The sequence below is a fragment of the Elgaria multicarinata genome, chromosome 19, assembly GCF_023053635.1.
Source record: "Elgaria multicarinata webbii isolate HBS135686 ecotype San Diego chromosome 19, rElgMul1.1.pri, whole genome shotgun sequence".
NCBI classification, from domain to species: Eukaryota; Metazoa; Chordata; class Lepidosauria; order Squamata; family Anguidae; genus Elgaria; species Elgaria multicarinata.
The window spans coordinates 3,508,301-3,525,983 of record NC_086189.1 but is presented as its reverse complement, the minus strand read 5'-3'; the positions used below and the strand labels follow the sequence as shown (position 1 = coordinate 3,525,983).

The window sequence follows — 17,683 nt, the reverse complement described above, 5'->3', positions numbered from 1 at the left end:
TTTGGTGAGTTTCAAAAGCATCTTTGTCTCTGGGTTTTGGTTCCCTCCATTCTGTGCACGAGCCCTGCAAAGTGGATAAAACAAAATCCCCTTTGGCCAGTGAATGAAGCTATTGTGTGTACAATGGTAATACAGGCTACCGTTGTAGAAGAATCCGGAGTGAAGTTTGGTGCTCCCCGCTGCGGGACCGGGGTTTTGGTCCTACCACCGTTACGATGCCTGGGGCAGCCTCCGTCCATCGCCTTCTGTCCCCTATATGAAAATCGATGGCCTGCCTCACGGGCGTTGTGGGCACGAATAAGCCATGTTCACTACTGGTCTGGGGAAAGTGCATTAAGTTTCTTGCCACGACAAACGTTTTAGTGATGTCTCTGGAATGTCAAAGCAAAACAAGCCGTACCCAAGCTGAGTTGGGCACTGCCTGGTAGGAACTGGTGAAGGAAACGGGTGTTCATGTTTCATGGTGACAAAGTGACAATTGTGCGAGAGCTCTCCCCTGCCCCCAAACAAGAAGTAAACAAAGAGTGGGGAGAGAAGTCCCAGGAACAATGGTGAAATCCAAGCTGGGGGGGGAGGGCAGCTCCTACTCGTGAGGAGAAAGTACGGAAGGGACTGGCTTGTGGTTCGAGTGAGGGCTGGATGAACAGCTCAGCTCACTGAGCTGCAGAGCGCAGCATAACTTATCTGCACGCTTTGCTCCCGATGCCCAGCTGCGTTACAAGCACAACATGCTTTCCCTCATCAAGAGATATCATCTTGGTGTTCTCCAAAATGTTTGAGATTGGGTCCATAAAGGCTCAGAATAGGGTCTTTAGGGTGCAATCCTGTGCATGTTGAGACAGAAAAAGCCCTACAGCTCTGAGCTGGTTGGGGAATGCTGGGAGTTCTATCTAAATCTGCATAGGGTTGTGTATTTAGTGTCACAATGCCCGCTCCTCTCCGGAACTCCCAGCACTACAGATTTGACAAGTGACGAGTCTTCTGGGGTTTTGCCACCTCCTGGAAACTTACTTACCTGGGCTCTCCCATGAAGCTAAACAATGGGAGATTCAGGACATACAAAAGGAAGGACTTCTTCACACAGCACAGAGTTAAAGGAATTCATTTCTACAAGATGTAGTGACGGCCACCAATTTGGATGACTTTGAAAAGGTGTTGGATAAATTCCTGGAGGAGAAGGTGATTAGTGGCCCCATTCAGAAGACACCTTAAACCATGGCTTTAACCATAGTGGTTAAACCAGAAAGCTGGACCGTGTTCAGAAGACACCTTAAACCACAGCTTTAACCATGGTGAAAATGGTAAAAAGTCTTATTCGCTGTGGTTAAAGTCGTGGTTTAAGGTGTCTTCTGAACGGGGCCAATGGGTACGTGCTACCTCCAGTATCCGAGGCAGTAAGCCTATGTTCACCAGTTGCAGGGGACTAGGTGGACCCTTGGTCTGATCCAGCATCAGGGGTCTTCTCATGTTCTTACCTGTTCTGACAACATTCCCCGGAACGGCAATCTTATCTTTTCCCTTGCTGTTGCGCCATGGTCTCTTCTCAGTTTCACACACTTGTCTTATTATGGTTTTATACCGGGTGTTGTTTTGCGTGTCACTTGGAAGTTTCTTTTAATGGAAGCGATTTGTAAATATCAGAACATAAGGTCACTACTAAGTGGATGGAGCAGGGTGAAGAACAAATTTCACACACAAGATTCCACCAGCCACTCAGCTAGGGGATGTTTCAAAATGAGCAACGCAAAGGCTTCCTACGGGTTCTGCTGGTTTATCTCTGTGTTTCTTGCCAGGCCTCTGCGATGAGAGTTCATCTTGACTTTGAAACCTGATATCCTTCGCCTTTATCACGAATACTGACTTGGAGGGTGTACAGTGGAGTTTCCTTTCCCAGTAATCGCGATGGTTACCTTTGATGTCTATTTCTAAGACTGGAAATGACTAATACTCCATGTTGGCTTTCCTTCCCTGCCTTCGCGCCCATGTTCCACTGCTTCTTGGCCTACAGTGTAAGGCCCTAGCTGTGACTTTATATGAAAATAGGGATGCAACCCAGAGTTTCCCCAGAGTTTGTTGTTGGGTTTATTCTTGCGTTCTTTAACCACTAAATAACCCAGTGTTTCTTCTTTTTTCTAATTGTGAATTTTTGTGAACCGCCCAGAGAGCTTCGGCTATTGGGCGGTATAGAAATGTAATAAATAAATAAATAAATTGGAAATCCCCAAACACGTTAGCTTTCCCTCTTGATCATTTTGGCTGCCCTTCTCCAGGGATGTAGTGGTAAATTCTGAAGTGCGGACGCTCATTATGACTTAATTGCCCATTCATCCTGCAAATACTTTGTGTGACAACAGGGAGAACTCACAGCTATGCATTGTCCTTGGGACTGACGTCACAATCTTTCTAATGCAAAAGGGGCTGTGCGTTGTCCCTGTGAACCCTGGTTCCACTACAATGCTGCCTGCCTCCCCTGCCTGTCATCTTTTCTTCCATGCTACTAATTTTCTACATATCCCACTTAAGCATTTCTCTTGGGCCAGGATCTCTGTGTGTGTCTGTCGTCTGACTCAGTGGAAAACTTGTAGGTGTGTGGGAGGGAACGGGGCGTCTCGAAAAGAAAGTGATCCTTCCAAGTTAAGCCAACAAGCACGAGGGTTCCTCCTCGCTCTCCCCCCGCCCCGGCATTCGAGAAAGGCGTCTTCCAATCGCTGAAGACGGCAAGTACAACCTGCCGTTATTTTAATCAAAGGAAAGAATCTTGTGGCACCTGTTAAAGATGAAAGCTTTTGCCATGCTAAAAAATATATGTACGTCCAAGTCTGTGCAAACTCCCTGTGAACCTGAGGGGGAGGTGGGATTCCTCTTTTTGGAGATGCCAAAGTCACTAGTAAAGGCCAGCAAAATGCCTGTTCTGTGTGTGACTCAGTGTGAAGGGAGATAGGCGTGTATACATCCCCTCTATGCACGCACACCCCCCCCTCAAATGCCCTTTAGTCCTGATCACTGAATTCCAAATTCTTGATGAGTTGATCCATCTGGGTGGGGGCTCACCTGACTGAACATATTGCCTTATTTTAGAGAGAGAGGGAGAGAGATCCCTGCACATAGAAAACTAGCATGTAAGCAGGGGCGGATTAAGACATGCTAAGGCCTGGTTTTTGCCTCCAGTACTAAATGATCTGTTGCCACGCTTTCTTTCTCTATCAGGCAACTTTGCTGAAAGTCACATCAGACTTTCCAATGTATTTACACCAAAGTGATTTCAATTTTAATGCATCTTAATTATCACCAACATTGTTAGAGGCCCCTCATTATACAAGGCCCCAAGGCATGGCTTACTTGGCTTGTTCTTAAATGCAGCACTGCGTGCAAGGGAGGGGGGAATCTAATCCCTGACATGCTAGTTACATCACACTGTTGGCTCCTATTCAGCTTGTGATCTACAATTCCAAGATCCTTCTCGCTTATAGTATTGCTGAGCCAAGTATCCCCATCTTGTAACTGTGCATTTCGTTTCTTTTTCATAAATCCCAAGTCCTACACCTAGGAAAAAGAAACCAAATGCACAGTTACAAGATGGGGGATACTTGGCTCAGCAATACTACAAATGAAAAGGATCTTGGAATTGTTGTAGATCACAAAGCTGAATAGGAGCCAACTATCATGGGCAACAGGGTCCTTGGGCCGGGACGGACAGAGATGAAACCGGCTTGGGCAGTTGGAATACTGGTGGAGCAAGCTGGGGGTGAGGTACAGATCTTGGGTGACAGAGTCCAACAGAGGGCCAGAGGCAGATCCAGGAAACAAGCACAAGGTCAGACACAAGTTCAGAGTCCAAGCGGGGCCAGAGGCAGAAGAGAAGTCCAGTCAACAAGCAGGCAAGGTCCGGGCAGAGATCAAGGCAAGAGGCAGAGTCCAGGAGGAACAGAGTCCAAACAAGGGCCAGAGGCAAAAGTCAATGGTCAAAGGCAAAGCAAGGTTCAGGCACGTACCAGGTAGCAAAGGGGCCAGAGGCAGAGGCGTGGTTGAGACAGGCATGAGGTCCAGCAAGGTGAGGCAAGATCCAAGGTAGCAAATGATCAGGAACCGGCTGCAGCTAGTGCAAGAGACCGTGTTGCTGTGGCAAAGGCTGAAGGTGAAATGCAGCTCTTATACAGGACTTTCCTGGCAGCTCCCAGCTGTTCCATATGAGCCAACCTGGGAATGCCTGCTGGTCTGGGCCTGAACCCTGCCAGGCTTTACCAGCCAGGGCTCGCATCCTGTGAAGCCCTATGGCTGGTTCTATGGCAGGCTGCCGCCAGATGGTGCTGCAGGAGAGGACAGACCGTTTTATTTGAGGGTATATATAATATTACACAGTTAGGATTTATTTGAGGTATACAGATCGTTTTTGGTACATAGTATATTAAAGACTTCTTAAGCATTTCATTCACCTGTACCAGTTTTTATGATTAGAAGCTTTCCCACCCCTTTCTTTCCAGTTCACAGATCCTGACACCAACAGTGTGATGTGGCTGCAAAAAAAGCAAATGCTATTTTGGGTTGCATTAATAGAAATATAGCTTCCAAATTGTGCAAAGTACTGGTTCCCCTCTATTCAGCACCGGTTAGGCCTCATCTTGAGTATTGCATTCAGTTCTGGGCACCACACTTCAAGAAGGATGCAGACAAGCTGGAGCGCATTCAGAGGAGGGTAATGAGGATGATCAGGGGTCTGGAAACAAAGCCCTATGAAGAGAGACTGAAAGAACTGGGCATGTTTAGCCTTGAGAAGAGAACACTGAGGGGAGACATGATAGCACTGTTCAAGGACTTCTCGATCCTCCCAGAGTGCAGGACACGGAATCATGGGCTCAAGTGACAGGAAGCCAGATTCCGGCTGGACATCAGGAAAAACTTCCTGACTGTTAGAGCAGTACGACAATGGAATCAGTTGCCTGGTGAGGTGGTGGGCTCTCCCACACTAGAGGTGTTCAAGAGGCAGCTGGACAACCATCTGTCAGGGATGCTTTAGGGTGGATTCCTGCATTGAGCAGGGGGTTGGACTCGATGGCCTTGTAGGCCCCTCCCAACTCTACTGTTCTGTGATTCTAGTTCTTGATGTGCAGGGACTTGTTTAGAGGAGCGTTCCATCGATTTGCTGCAGCTAGACATCAAAATTTCACTGCGGGGACCAAGTGCTCAGGTTTACTGCGCAGAGCCTAGCGTGAGCCTGGTACCCACGCTTTTGATGCTGGGAGTTGGCAGGGTGCGACCATCGGACTCTGGCTCCTGCGTAATGCGTGGACGACCGCCCTCCTTCAGCGCGCTGCGTGGCAGCGTGAGGTGCTTCAGAGGAATGTGCTGAGTCACCGCAGCCCTCCGAGTCCGGGTTCTCTGTGCTTTGCACGTGCTCAGGCGCATTTGGCACATGCAGTGAAGGCCGACTCATTTTTCTTTGTCATTTAAAAACAAAAATCCCTGCTAGCTGCTCTCAGTTGCAATGCTGGCCACTCTTCTGCGGTGCAACGAGGCCCTCAGACTGTCCCGTTTCACCGGCAGCTCGCTGGGAACCCTCTTTCTTCTGATCTATTATTTAGAAAGCACCGAAGATTAAAACAGCAACTCAACGAACAGCAAAATGACAGCTGTGTTCGCTCCACGTCTTTCTCCCAGCGTGATTTTACACGCTTGCAGGTGTGTGTGTGTGTGAGTGAGAGAGATGGCTCTCTGTGTCTAGGCCTGCTCTTTGCAACCTAGGCAGGGGGTGTCCCTGTGTGGTATAGCCCCTGCTTTGAATGCAGAAGGCCCCTGGTTCAGCCCACAGCAGCATCTCCAGCTGGAAAACAACAACACACATTTATATATAATAAAAAAAACCTTATTAAAAAAACAACAACACACAAATGGGCCCATCTGTAGTTTTTAAAGGTTTGTAAAGGTTTTTATCACACATACATTTACATTTTGTCCGATGTGCCCTTTTATATCTGTATCACAGTGCTTCAGGTTTTAAAATTCTGCTTTTATTGTGTGAGACTATGTTCTGGGCAAAATGTTTTTAATATTTTCACTTTAGATCAGTCTAATTGTGTATATTTTTGTAGCTTAACTCTGTTTTTTGTCACTTGCATGTGTCTTTAAGATCTCTTGGTGCTTTGTTGTCACTATTTATTTATTTTATTTAAACATTTGTATCCCGCCCTATATCACTGGGATCTCAGGGCGGCATACAGATAAAATCATTCAAACAGTATAAAACAGTAAATATACACAGCTAAAAACAAATTAAATCATTAATCAAGCTAAAACCATTACAGAATTCAAAAGCCGTAAAAACAATTAAAACCATGTGCAGCCTTGGTGAATTTAGCTACCAAAGGCTTTGTTAAAAAGCCGTATTTTGACTGGGTACCGAAATGAGGCCCGTGCCAGGGCCAGCCAGGCGTCCAAGGCGAGGGCAGTCTGCAGCCAGGGGGCCACCACAAAGAAAGCCCTCCCCCATGTCCCACCATAGCATATGTCTCACATTGGTGGGACACAGGGAAGGGCTCCTGCAATAGATCTCAAGTGTCGGGCAGGCATATGTTGGGAAAGGCACTCCCTTTAAAGGATAGCATAAGCAAAAAACACAGAGTGTCTGCTCCGAAGAGCTTCCAATCTAAGTCAGACACCAGAGAGGGGGAAGGAAGACCCCAAGGTAGCAGTCAGGCCTGGAGGCAGCACCTGATCTGTCCCCAAAACTGCAAGAAAATGGGAGGCTGAACGGAGTTTACCCTTTCTGTGCACTTCTCGGTTCCTCTCTGGAACTCCCCATTTTTGGCAGGCCTTGGGTGGGGAGGAGCGAGGCCCCAGCTCTTCTCTCCATAAACCCAGGAGGCGAGAGGTGGGCAGCGTTCCATCTGCAGCCAGCTGGTTAGGACGTGGAGTTATGTAACTCCACCGCTGCCCTTTTGCGCTCCCTGAGAAGCAGCTTGTTAACTGATACAGCAGCCATGGCACCTGGGCCTGCCCCAGAGGGGGGTGGTGGTGGTGTGGGGGACGGAGGGGGGGGAGAATTTTCTATTTCCATCTCTGCCCCTGCTGACACCACTACGAGCCAGTCCATACCTGGGTGGGCGAAGGCACAGCAATGCCAGTGGAGGCTGGTGGCTCAGATGTCAGTGGGGCGGTGAATCCGCTCCGGGTTTCAATCAGAACCAATCAAAACTCTGAAGGAGCTGTTCAGGGTCCCTCCGTCTTTGCCTGCCTGTGTACATGGAATTTGTTTACTGCAGACTTATGATACTTCCTGGGTGCCATTTGCCTTTGGAGCCGTCAATGAGGCTTTTGGGCTGCATAAAAGGAAGATGCTTCTGCCTGGGAACGGCGATGGAAGCTGTTAATTACAGCACAATTAAAACGAGCATTTAAGCAGCCACAACTCACAGTCCCAACAGTGCGGGGCTGACTTGTAATGCATTGGTAGGCGGCAAAAAGAGTGAAAGCGGAACTGATGAGTTGGAAAGGAGAGGAGACCAAGATTTGGGTTTTAATTCTCTCTCTCTCTCTCTCTCTCTCTCACACACACACACACACACACACACACACACATGCTGGACTGGGTTCGGTTACAAGCTTCGTTGTTTTGTCCGGCATAGCTAGGAAACATTGCGTGGATTTGCAGTCCGTTACAACTGGAGGGCTGAATTTAGAGCAGAGTGACAATGATTTCCTAGCTCACTGTCGTAAATCACAGGAGTTGCGAGATAAGCAGCAGCTAGAATGGTCATTAAGCAGTCCAAGGTCAGTACGCCAAACTTATCCGTCAGAAGCTGAGGTAGACAACGCTAGATTTAGGGACGCACAGAAGAATGGTCTAAGTCTTTCCAGGTTCAGGTATAGTCCAAACGGAGTCAGGGAGCTGGCAGGAACGCTGCTGGGACACAGCGCCAGTGACAAGAATGGCTTCCAGCAAACCCACAGCCTCTGAGGCTTGCCTTACATTGTGCTGGTGATGACGGAGTGAGGCCGGCTGGGCTGGGCTGCAGCTCCCTTCTGCTTGCTCATGTGCTGGGCCCCTCCCCAAACATGCTCAGGCCCAGCTGTTCTGCTTTCCCCCTCTATCCCAAACACTCACAAGAATGCCAGAAGAACTCCGCTTGGTGGGATCCGATCTAAGATCCATTTCGCCCAGCATCCAGGTCAATTCTGCATTAGAGTGAGAGGCAGGTGGCAGGGCGGGGAGGGGGGAAGGAGCAGCAACTCCAGGGGCCCCCTGCTAAGGTCTTGGCCACCAGCAGGAGCCCAACCAGACCTACCCTTGATGCTGGACCTGATGGCTACTAATGCTAGGAATGGCCGAACTCCACCATGCCCCTGCTTGCACTGGGCTCCTGGTGATTGCCTGACACTGGCATGTGGGGAAAGGGGGAGGTGAGCCGCGCTGCACCACCGGATGGTCTGTGAGCTCCCGGCAAGAGCTCACACCTTCTTCTATGAGCTGCAATTTGAGCACGTTTATCACTGGGAGTATTCATGGAAATCATGGCTTGTGCAAAATCGCAGCCATAAAGTGTGCAATTTGCATAAAATGCAGGTTTAAAGGACCATTTATGCTTGGAATTTTGGGCAAATCGCACTATTTACGATTGCGATTTTGCGCAAATTACAATTTCTGCAAATTTGTGCAAATCACAGTTTTTACGAATTTTGATTTGTGCAAATTGGGATTTGCACAAATTTTAAAAAGTGAGTAACTTTGAGCTTCCTGATTTGGTGCACACAGAGTTGAGGCAGCTCTGGGATCCACAAACTAGGGACCTGGGGGTGGGGGTGTTGCCTCGCTCCACCGTCATCCCTAACTAATATGTAGACCTACTGGAGCAAACCAAGGCCCCATGGAGCCCAACGTGTTGCTGGTGCAGCCGTGTTATCTCTTTTGTGGTGACTGGATTTTGCAGTGCCAGCATGTTCTGAGGAAAGAGGGGTTGGGAGAAATCAGGATTCAGTGCAATGGCGAAATTTTCTCCAGGAGAATTATTGAGTGACACCCCTGAAAATGTATAATGTTTAGGAAGTCGGATTTTGTTGTTGTTGTTGTTGTTGTTGTTGTTGTTATCGCAGTTTCTGTAGTATGTTTAGTATAACTAAAAAGACTGGTCTCTATAGCTCTTGAGGGTGATTATTCCTAGTAGAAGTGGAAATACGCCAGGGATCCGTTGAACTGATATGTCAGCTATAAAGTATATGTGTTGGTATTGATTGATAATTTGATGTGAGATTGATATGTTTGATGTATATACGTTGGAAATGTTTATTTCTTAATTGGTGTGCATAACCAACAGCACCTTATTGATTTATGCAGATGTTTATAAACCACTATACATTTATTTGTTTTATATAATATATTGATTAAGTGCAGTACTTGTGTGTTTGGGGTGGGGTGGGGGCGTGCCTTTTCTGTTTTGTAGCCTTACCGGATCAAACCAAGGCCTCATGTAGCCCAACATTCTGTGTCTAGAAATCACATGAGCATTACGGGAAGGCAACCCCCCTCCCCCTCTGCTGTAGCATTTGATATGCAGTGGTATACTGCCCCTGAACGTGGAGGCTTTGTAGAACCACCATGCTTAATCGTCACGGATAAATATATCCTCCTCTTCCATGAATTTTTCTTAGTCCCATCAATGCAAGGTTGCATCCGCCCATCTCGTGGCGGTGAGTTCCACAAGTTAACCATGCGTTGCGTGAAATGTTTCTCTACTTGCCAATCAGTGTCACCGGATGACCCTGAATTCTAACAGGAGGGGAAAGAGAAAGGAAAACACACTTCTCTCTGGCTGTGCCATGTTTGTACGGATCTGAACCATTGGCGGTAGGGGAAGGAGAGGGCAAGCCAGAGTTCATGCCACTGTTCCATTTCCTCAGTGCCTCTGACTCTCCTGTCTTGCCCGTCATTTTTTCGTCCCCAGTGGGTGCTGGCTTTCGAGATCTTCATTCCTTTGGTTCTCTTCTTCATCTTGTTGGGTCTGCGGCAGAAGAAACCCACCATCCCCGTGAAAGAAGGTAAGCAATGGGCTCAGCCCAGGAGAGACTAGAAAGCAACCAGAGAGTGGGCGAGGTGTCTGGGCAGAGAGCGGCTCAGGTAATGCCTACCTCTGATGCTAACGTGGTCAGTGCCTCCTCCTCGCTTTGTGTAAGTACCAGCTGTGCCGTTAACTACAGAGGCTCTGTGCCCCGAATGTGAAACCGGCAGAAGTTCAACAGGTCAAGCCTTTCTCAGCGCTGCATCTGTTTCAACGTCGGGAAAAGCTTCACCCATAAATGTCTCCCTGTTGTGCCACTGTGAAGCACACAGGAGCCCTAGCAAGCGAGGGGAGTTGGCAATCCTTGCTTGAGAAGGCCGGGTTTTCCCGAGTTTCAGTTACTGAGGCTTCCTGAATGAATAATAAGAATAAAAAGGAAGCTGTGCTTTACTCCGAGTCGCTGTTCTGGGTGTGGCTCCAGATGGGAGGGGGAGCAGTGACTCAGACAGGGGTGCAACAGGCAGCCTCCTCCCAAGAACAGCAAATCCTGCTGACTGAGCACATGGGTAATTCAGACAGAAAGCAGGGAAGGGGACAGGAGTGCTCACTCTGCTGGAGGCAGATTAGAAGGTCAGACCAGTAGATCGTGCAGAGATGCAATGGGCAGCCTCTTCCGTGAATTCAGGTGTGTGTGTGTGTTCACAGTTAGAGAATGACAGCTGCTCCCAGAAAGGGCTGAGCAGCTACTAAGCATCCTGCAGATGTTGCATGGGTGGCTGGCCTTTCGTGGTAGACGACGTGGCCCAAGAGCCCTTGAAACCTGGGCAGGGTCTACATTACTGCTTTAAAGCGCTTTGTAATAGTTTTGACAGCTGTTGGGGCCCAGGACACACTCCAGATACCGTTTTCAAAACTGTTATAAAGCGCTTTAAAGCAGTCGTGTAGATCCGGCCCTGGTGTGTTTGCTGCATCCTCTGCGCGGTGGTCCGAAGACATCTGGCGGTTTGTGTTGGTCTTGCTTCCTGGCCTGTTTGCAAACAGCACGCGCAGGGGCCTCCCCACGCAGGAGGTTTGTTCCTTGCAGCGCCACAGGCCTGCCTCCCCCACCTGGGGCCCTTCGGACGTGTTGGGCTACATGTCCCATCACCCTGCTGGCTGGGGTGATATTTATTTATTTAAGGATTTTTATGCCGCCATTCAGCCAAAAAAGGCTCTCATGGCGGCTTACAAACGTATTTCTTGATGGATCATGTAGTCCAACATGTCCGGAGGGCCCCAGGTGGCGGAGGGTCAGATGTGTGCAAAGCTTCCAACCACGTGTGAGTCTTCCTTGGACCATGTCAATGGTCCATGCTGGCTGGGGGTGATGGAACATGTAGTCCAACATGTTCAGATGGCGCCAGGTGGGCCCTCCAGGGAGACTGGAATAGACAGTAGTGGGCCATTGACATGGTCCAAGGAGGACTCACACGTGGCTGGAAGATTTTGCCCACATCTGACCCAGCGTGGCAGCCTCAAGACTTGCAGCATTTCTGCTTAACAGCGGTAAAATTCGAAGCGTGTACAGATGGGCTGATGGAGACCACCAGTGGCATCTCCTCATTTTATGCTGCGTTCGTGTAATCAATCCCTTGAGCAGCCGTCTCCTACGCCTGTGACGTCCGTCATGCTAACGGCCAATGGTCAACCATCCATCGTGTCACACCTTAATTGTATTTCTGCGTAGCCATTGTCTGACATTTATGCTTTGGATTGTGTTTTTTTGTTATCTCTTATACATTCTCCCCCCTTCTCCCCTCCCTTGTTTTTTTTTTCTTTTTCTTTGTTTGCCTTTCTCCCTGAACCCTTCATACTTCTGTTTACGTTCTTTGAAACGTGGCTTCTGCGTCCTCTCTAGTCTGTAAGTTGGGTTTGTCCTTCCTCCCCCCACACCTTTCCTTTTGCCCCGAGCAAAGCATTCTGGGAAAAGGGCTGCCATATTGGCCTCTAATCCTTTGGACGTCTTTGACTAACATATGCTCATTTTAACCGTTGCTTTCTTACCCTCCCACATCATTCTTTTCTTTTCGGGGTGCGGCCGAAACCACAGGGATGTAAATTCTTTTGTGTACCCAAGAAGAATAAAAGCTTCTGTCAAAAGTTCAAACGAGGCCTAAGTCAAACTAATTTGGCTTAGCCAATTCAATAGTTGCACGCTTCCTTTGTGGCCCTCTGACCCCAAAGAGGCTTAAAGTTAAGTTGAGCACAGGGGTGCACGAAGGAGTTTACTTACCGCGCTCTTAGACCCACCTTTGGCTTTTATTGTTCTCTGCCTTCCCATTTCCCAGCCTAATTTTTGTTCCCAACTGATTACAACTGGGGGGCTGAATAGGAATAGATCCGTGGAGGGTGGGTCGAAGGGTACGGTCCTTGAAGACCTGTGAGCGCTGTGCCATAATAATCTCTCGTCCCTCTTTCTCTGCCTTTTTAACCTGCCTTTCCCCCTAGGATATGTTTAACTGGCTGGCCAGAGCAAAGACATCTTTGGCCGGGGCGGAAAGGTTAGCGGTCATCTCCGTAGAAGTGGATGAAATGCTCATTCAGACACTTCTTGAATCTCAAACTCTTTCTGCTCCTCTTGCACCCTTATACTACAGAGCAACGAGTCAAATTGGATACCGGATGTATTTTAATTTATTTATGCATTACGCAAATGTATATACCGCTTCCCACAAGCTTATTCAAGTGGTGAACATACGATGTCGTTGATCCTAAAAATGCAATGACAAGATGCAACCATCAATAATTACTAATTTGCGACAAAACTGTACGCCTGGGTGAATGGACGGGACGACCACTGACCTTTCAGCCCTCTGAACGTCACCCTCTCTTCGGTTTAATGGACAGAACGTGCTAAACAGTAATGGTACTGATCCAGCACTCACATTACTCTTTGAACTGGTTGTGTGTCTGCCCCCCACCCCACCCCTCCGCTATCAATTTCCCCCACCCCTCCTCTTTCTTCTCACATTCTCCCCTTCTCTAGCTTACTACACGGCTGCTCCGCTCACCTCGGCCGGGATCTTGCCCGTGATGCAGTCCCTGTGCCCCGACGGACAGCGAGACGAATTCGGGTTCTTGCAGTACTCCAACTCCACGTGAGTCTGCACTTTTAGCTCTCGATCTGCTTATTGTGATAAACTTCTGCAATTTCAACTATCACTTGTTTGAAGTAGGAGGGAGGTATGTTTTGCACGGAGCAGAGCGGTGTTGTGTTTTACAACTCAAAGACATGAAAGGAATTCCAAACAGAGGGCACAAGTTGCCTGAGATCTTGTTGCTTGTTGTCTGAGTTGAATGGGTGATGCTTGACTAAGGCTGCTTTTTTGTTTGGTTTTTACTATATGTAAGGTTACAGGCAGCTGGCATGGGGGTGGGTGGGTGACGCTCCTGGTATTAATGGATGCTAGCTGGACATCAACCCTTCGAGGTCAGCAATAGGAAAACAGGGTTGTGTGTGTGTATGAATGTGGAGGGGTCAAAATTCTAGGCCAGATACAGCATTGCAGTATCAAAGGCAGTGAATGCACCAGTTGCTGGGGAACATGGGTGGAAGGGTGCTGTTGCACCATCTCCTGGTCGGCCACTGGGTGAACAGAGTGCTGGACTAGATGGACCTTTGGTCTGATCCAGCCTCAGGGCTCTTCCCCTGTTCTTTAGGCTCAGGGCAGAACTTGATCAGTGTTTGGGAAGGGCGTCATCTCTTTTATTCTTTCTCTCTTTAACTTATTTTTTATTATCATTATGGAGAAGAGGTTAGAACGAGCATTCCAAAGTTATTGAGGAAGTCTGTGTGGCACAAATGGACTGACCTGCTGTTGTGAAAACCGGTTTGGCCTGTTAGATGGCTTAGCTGCCCGGTACCAGTTTTGCACGTTGCGCTCTGTCCAACGTGTGATATTACCTCTCCCGCGAGACTCGGGTGGGTCGTTGAGATGGAGAGATAAAGCAGGAGTGACGCTGGCGTGCCACCCAGTGCCGATCGGACGGAGGCCTGTGCTAAGCATGACGGGCCCACAGATGCAAAATCCTGCCTGCTTTTGTTGATTGCCTGGGGGAAGGGGACATAGCTCAGTGGTAGAGTCCTCGCTTTGCATGGAGAAGGTCAGTGGTAGAGCCCTTGCTTTGCATGGAGAAGGTCAGTGGTAGAGCCCTTGCTTTGCATGGAGAAGGTCAGTGGTAGAGCCCTTGCCTTGCATGGAGAAGGTCAGTGGTAGAGCCCTTGCTTTGCATGGAGAAGGTTCCGGGTTCAATTTTCAGTATCTCCAGGTAGGACAAAGAAAAAATCCAGTTTGAAACTCTGGAGAGTCGTTGTTGCCAGTCAGTGTTGACAATACTGGGCCAGGTGGAACCAAGGGTTTGAATTGGGATAAGGCAGCTTTCTCTGTTCCTGTAACTGGCTGAATTAACACGGTACGGGACTTGTTAGAAATCATCAACCCATCAAGGAATTTCTGGTTGTATCTGGAGATGGGGTACTTCGGGTCCAACTTTCCTAAGCAAAAGGCTGCTCTGCCTTTTGATGCAATAAGCTCCCCACAACCTCCAAGTGTGTTGGACTGCAACTCCTATCTTCCCCAGCCAGCATGATCATTGGGGACGATGGGAGTTGCGGTCTGACACATTTGGAAGGCACCAGGTCGAGTGTGCTGCTAGGGCTGGGTGCTGCTCCGTCCTGTGGCAAAGCCGTTCAGTAACGTCTGAAGAACTGGGAGAGACCAGAAGGCCAGAAAAGTCCCTGGTCAAGAAAGAGGGTGGCCCAAAAGCAGCCCCTGAGGTGGAACTGAAGGCAAGCATGGGCCAGCGGAATAAGTCAGGCACAATCCAGGATTTGGGGGGTTATCTGGAGCCCAGGGGTCACAGAATCATAGAATAGCAGAGTTGGAAGGGGCCTATAAGGCCATCGAGTCCAACCCCCTGCTCAGTGCAGGAATCCTTTAATGATCCTTCCGGTCAGCAGCCGAGGGAAGAAGCCGCATCAGCAAAACTTGGTTGCCAGGGCCCGGGAGCAAACCTCGCTTCTATTTTGTCTCAGCAACCAGCAGGGCTGAACTGAGAGTTTATGTCATCCTTCCCCAACCTGGGGCCCTCCTGATGTGTTAGACTACAGCACCCAGAATCCCCTGGCCTGGGTTGTTTAGCTTAATGGGAGCGGGTGGGTTTGCTCACTCCCTCTTCCGCAGCAGCTGCAACGTCCGAAATGGGCCTCATTGGGAGGTTCGGATGATCATGTCGGTAAAACCCCCCACCAACACCCTCGATGCGGTGCGGGTTGGCGTCTCGTGCAAACCCGCATGGTGCGGCAGGAGTGGCTGCATGCCCACCCTGCAACCTGTACGGCAAGTTACTCATGCCGCACGCCAGGTTCGGATGACATGCCAACCTGCACTGCATCATGGGTAAATCATGCAAATGATGGTTCTGCGCAATCTGCACAGGGGCGGGAGAGAGAAGCCAGGATGGCTTCTTTTACCGGCGCAGTCGTCCGAATCCAGTCATTGTCTCATGCTGTTTCAGGTTACTCTGTAGCAGCCTAAGCCTTGAAGCGTCTTGTGGGACCATCAAGACTCAGACAGTTATTATGGCAGAGGCATTTGTGGATTACAGTTCACTTCTCAGAGGCATGGGGTGTTACCCTCTGTTGAGAGGTCAGGGATCTCCGCACACACGAAATGGTAATGAAATGCAAAAGTTACAGCCCATGACAATTCAATTAAGGATTTTAATTGTATGCGTAATAAGCACAGTGACCCCTCACAACAGTAATCTGTCGTCTCAGTTAACTTGCTATGGGTGCAGTTCTACACATGCTTAGACAGGAAAATAAATCCTTCAGTTCCCAGCGTGCCTCCAGCCAGCCAGACACATTTCTGCATAAACATGCATAGAATTGGGCCCTTAGTTAATTTATAACTGTAGTGGGAAACACAGTCATTGTCTCGATTCAGACCCAACTGTACAGAATCAAACTTCCTTACAAATTTGAATCCCGCTATTTCACACTCATAGCCTTCCTTTGAGGAGGATTTTGCACCGTTGGTTTGTTCCAGGTGGGGCTCTTGGGAGTACGGCGCTGACTTTCCTTCCTTCCCAGGCTCAGCGCCCACCCCGTATAGCTAATGCCTCTCAGTTGCTCCTTCCTGTAGGGTCACGCAACTGCTAGAGCGGCTCAACGAGGTGGTGGAGAAGAGCAATTTCTTTGACCCGAACCACGCGGGGCTGGAAGAGGATCTGGAGTCCTTACGCCGCCACTTGGAGTCTCTCAGCAGCAATGAGCCCAGTGCCATGGAGAGCCACTTCAGCAACCAGGCAGGTATGTCCCAAGACTGGACCTTGGAGGCACAGGACCCCAGCTCAGTGGCTCAGGGTTAGTCCTCCGCATTAGGGATGGGCGAATGAGCTCTCCAGGGTTCCCCGAACGTGGTCTTTCCTCTCGTCTCGTGCCGGACTCCCATTTGCAATTGCTGCTCGCTCAGCACAAATGGAAAACTTGTGCAAATCGAGCAGCGATCAAACTGGAGCTTTGCGCATATTTCCTCCAAATTTGTGCAAATTCCTCCGTAGGCTAAATTGGGGATGATTCTGTCCACAGAGGGAAATGTGCACGAATTAGGAAAATTCTGCAAATTGAACTGGGAATCAGTATCGAGACGAACGCCTGCAGGCGTTTGACCATGTACGAATATTTTCAGAGAAGTCCTTGGGTTCAGAGCTTCGAACGGGCCATGTTCACCTGTTTTGTGAGAAAAAAACCATTTTTCTTTCTTTATTGCATTTCTATACCGCCCAAAAGCCGACGCTCTCTGGGCGGTCCACATTTGACATATATCCTTACCCAGCATCTCCATTTAAAATGACGAGGGAGTGGGAGCTGGGAAAACCGCTTCTCAGGCTGAGTCCCTGGAGCACTGCTGCCCACCAGAGTAGAAGATACAGGGCTGGATGGACAAACAGTTTGCGCTGAAATAAGCCAGGCTTCTGCATTGTTCCTTCGTTGATTGGCATTCATTTGCTAGCCTTTATAATCTTCCTTGTTATTGGTGGAGCCCCTATGATGTCAGAGAACATTTGTGGGCATTAGCTTCTTGCAAGGGGAAGGGTTCAGTCACAGAATGTTGGGAGTCAGCACACTGGCTTTGTGGGAAGTGGAAGGTCAGTTTGGCTGGGGAGTCCAAAGTTCATGGCTAGGGAGTCCAAAGGAATATGTCTTCTCTCCCCCTCCCCCACATACCGCCCCCTCCAACCTCAGATGAAGCTGTGTCAGTGGCTCCCCAAATACTCTGGCGGAATGCAGGGGCATGTTTTTCCAAGCCCTGCTAGCAACAAACCTTTAACTCTGCCTTCCCCACCCCTGATCTCTCCTCCGGCTTCAACCCCGCAGCCCCTGGCTTCACACTGGATTCCACCGCCAAGGACAAACGTGAGTTCCACCGCTTCCTCACGCAGAACCTCTCTCTCTCCAACGAGACCGTTGAGCTGTTGACGGGGTCCAACGTTAACCTCAAGGAGGTGAGTTTTGGTGGGTGGCGGCAAATGTCGGTGCCTGCTGCACGTCCCGGCCCAAACCCCTGGCATGTACCTCTGTTGGCTTGTACATGGAGAAGGCTTTGGTTAGTGGGCTGTGGACGCTGGGTTGGAGGCTAGGATTGAGCAGAAAA

The 17,683-nt window shown here is 49.2% G+C and overlaps 1 protein-coding gene across 1 annotated transcript in view; it reads left to right on the top strand.

Moving 5' to 3' along the window:
• The window catches only part of ABCA2 (ATP binding cassette subfamily A member 2), an 84,334-nt gene that overhangs the window by 12,911 nt on the left and 53,740 nt on the right, over positions 1-17,683 (top strand). Inside the window, exons 2-5 of the mRNA XM_063144914.1 lie at positions 9,933-10,026; positions 13,012-13,123; positions 16,172-16,338; positions 17,407-17,534. Coding sequence (XP_063000984.1) covers positions 9,933-10,026; positions 13,012-13,123; positions 16,172-16,338; positions 17,407-17,534 — 501 coding nt within the window. The remainder of the gene's footprint in view (positions 1-9,932; positions 10,027-13,011; positions 13,124-16,171; positions 16,339-17,406; positions 17,535-17,683) is intronic.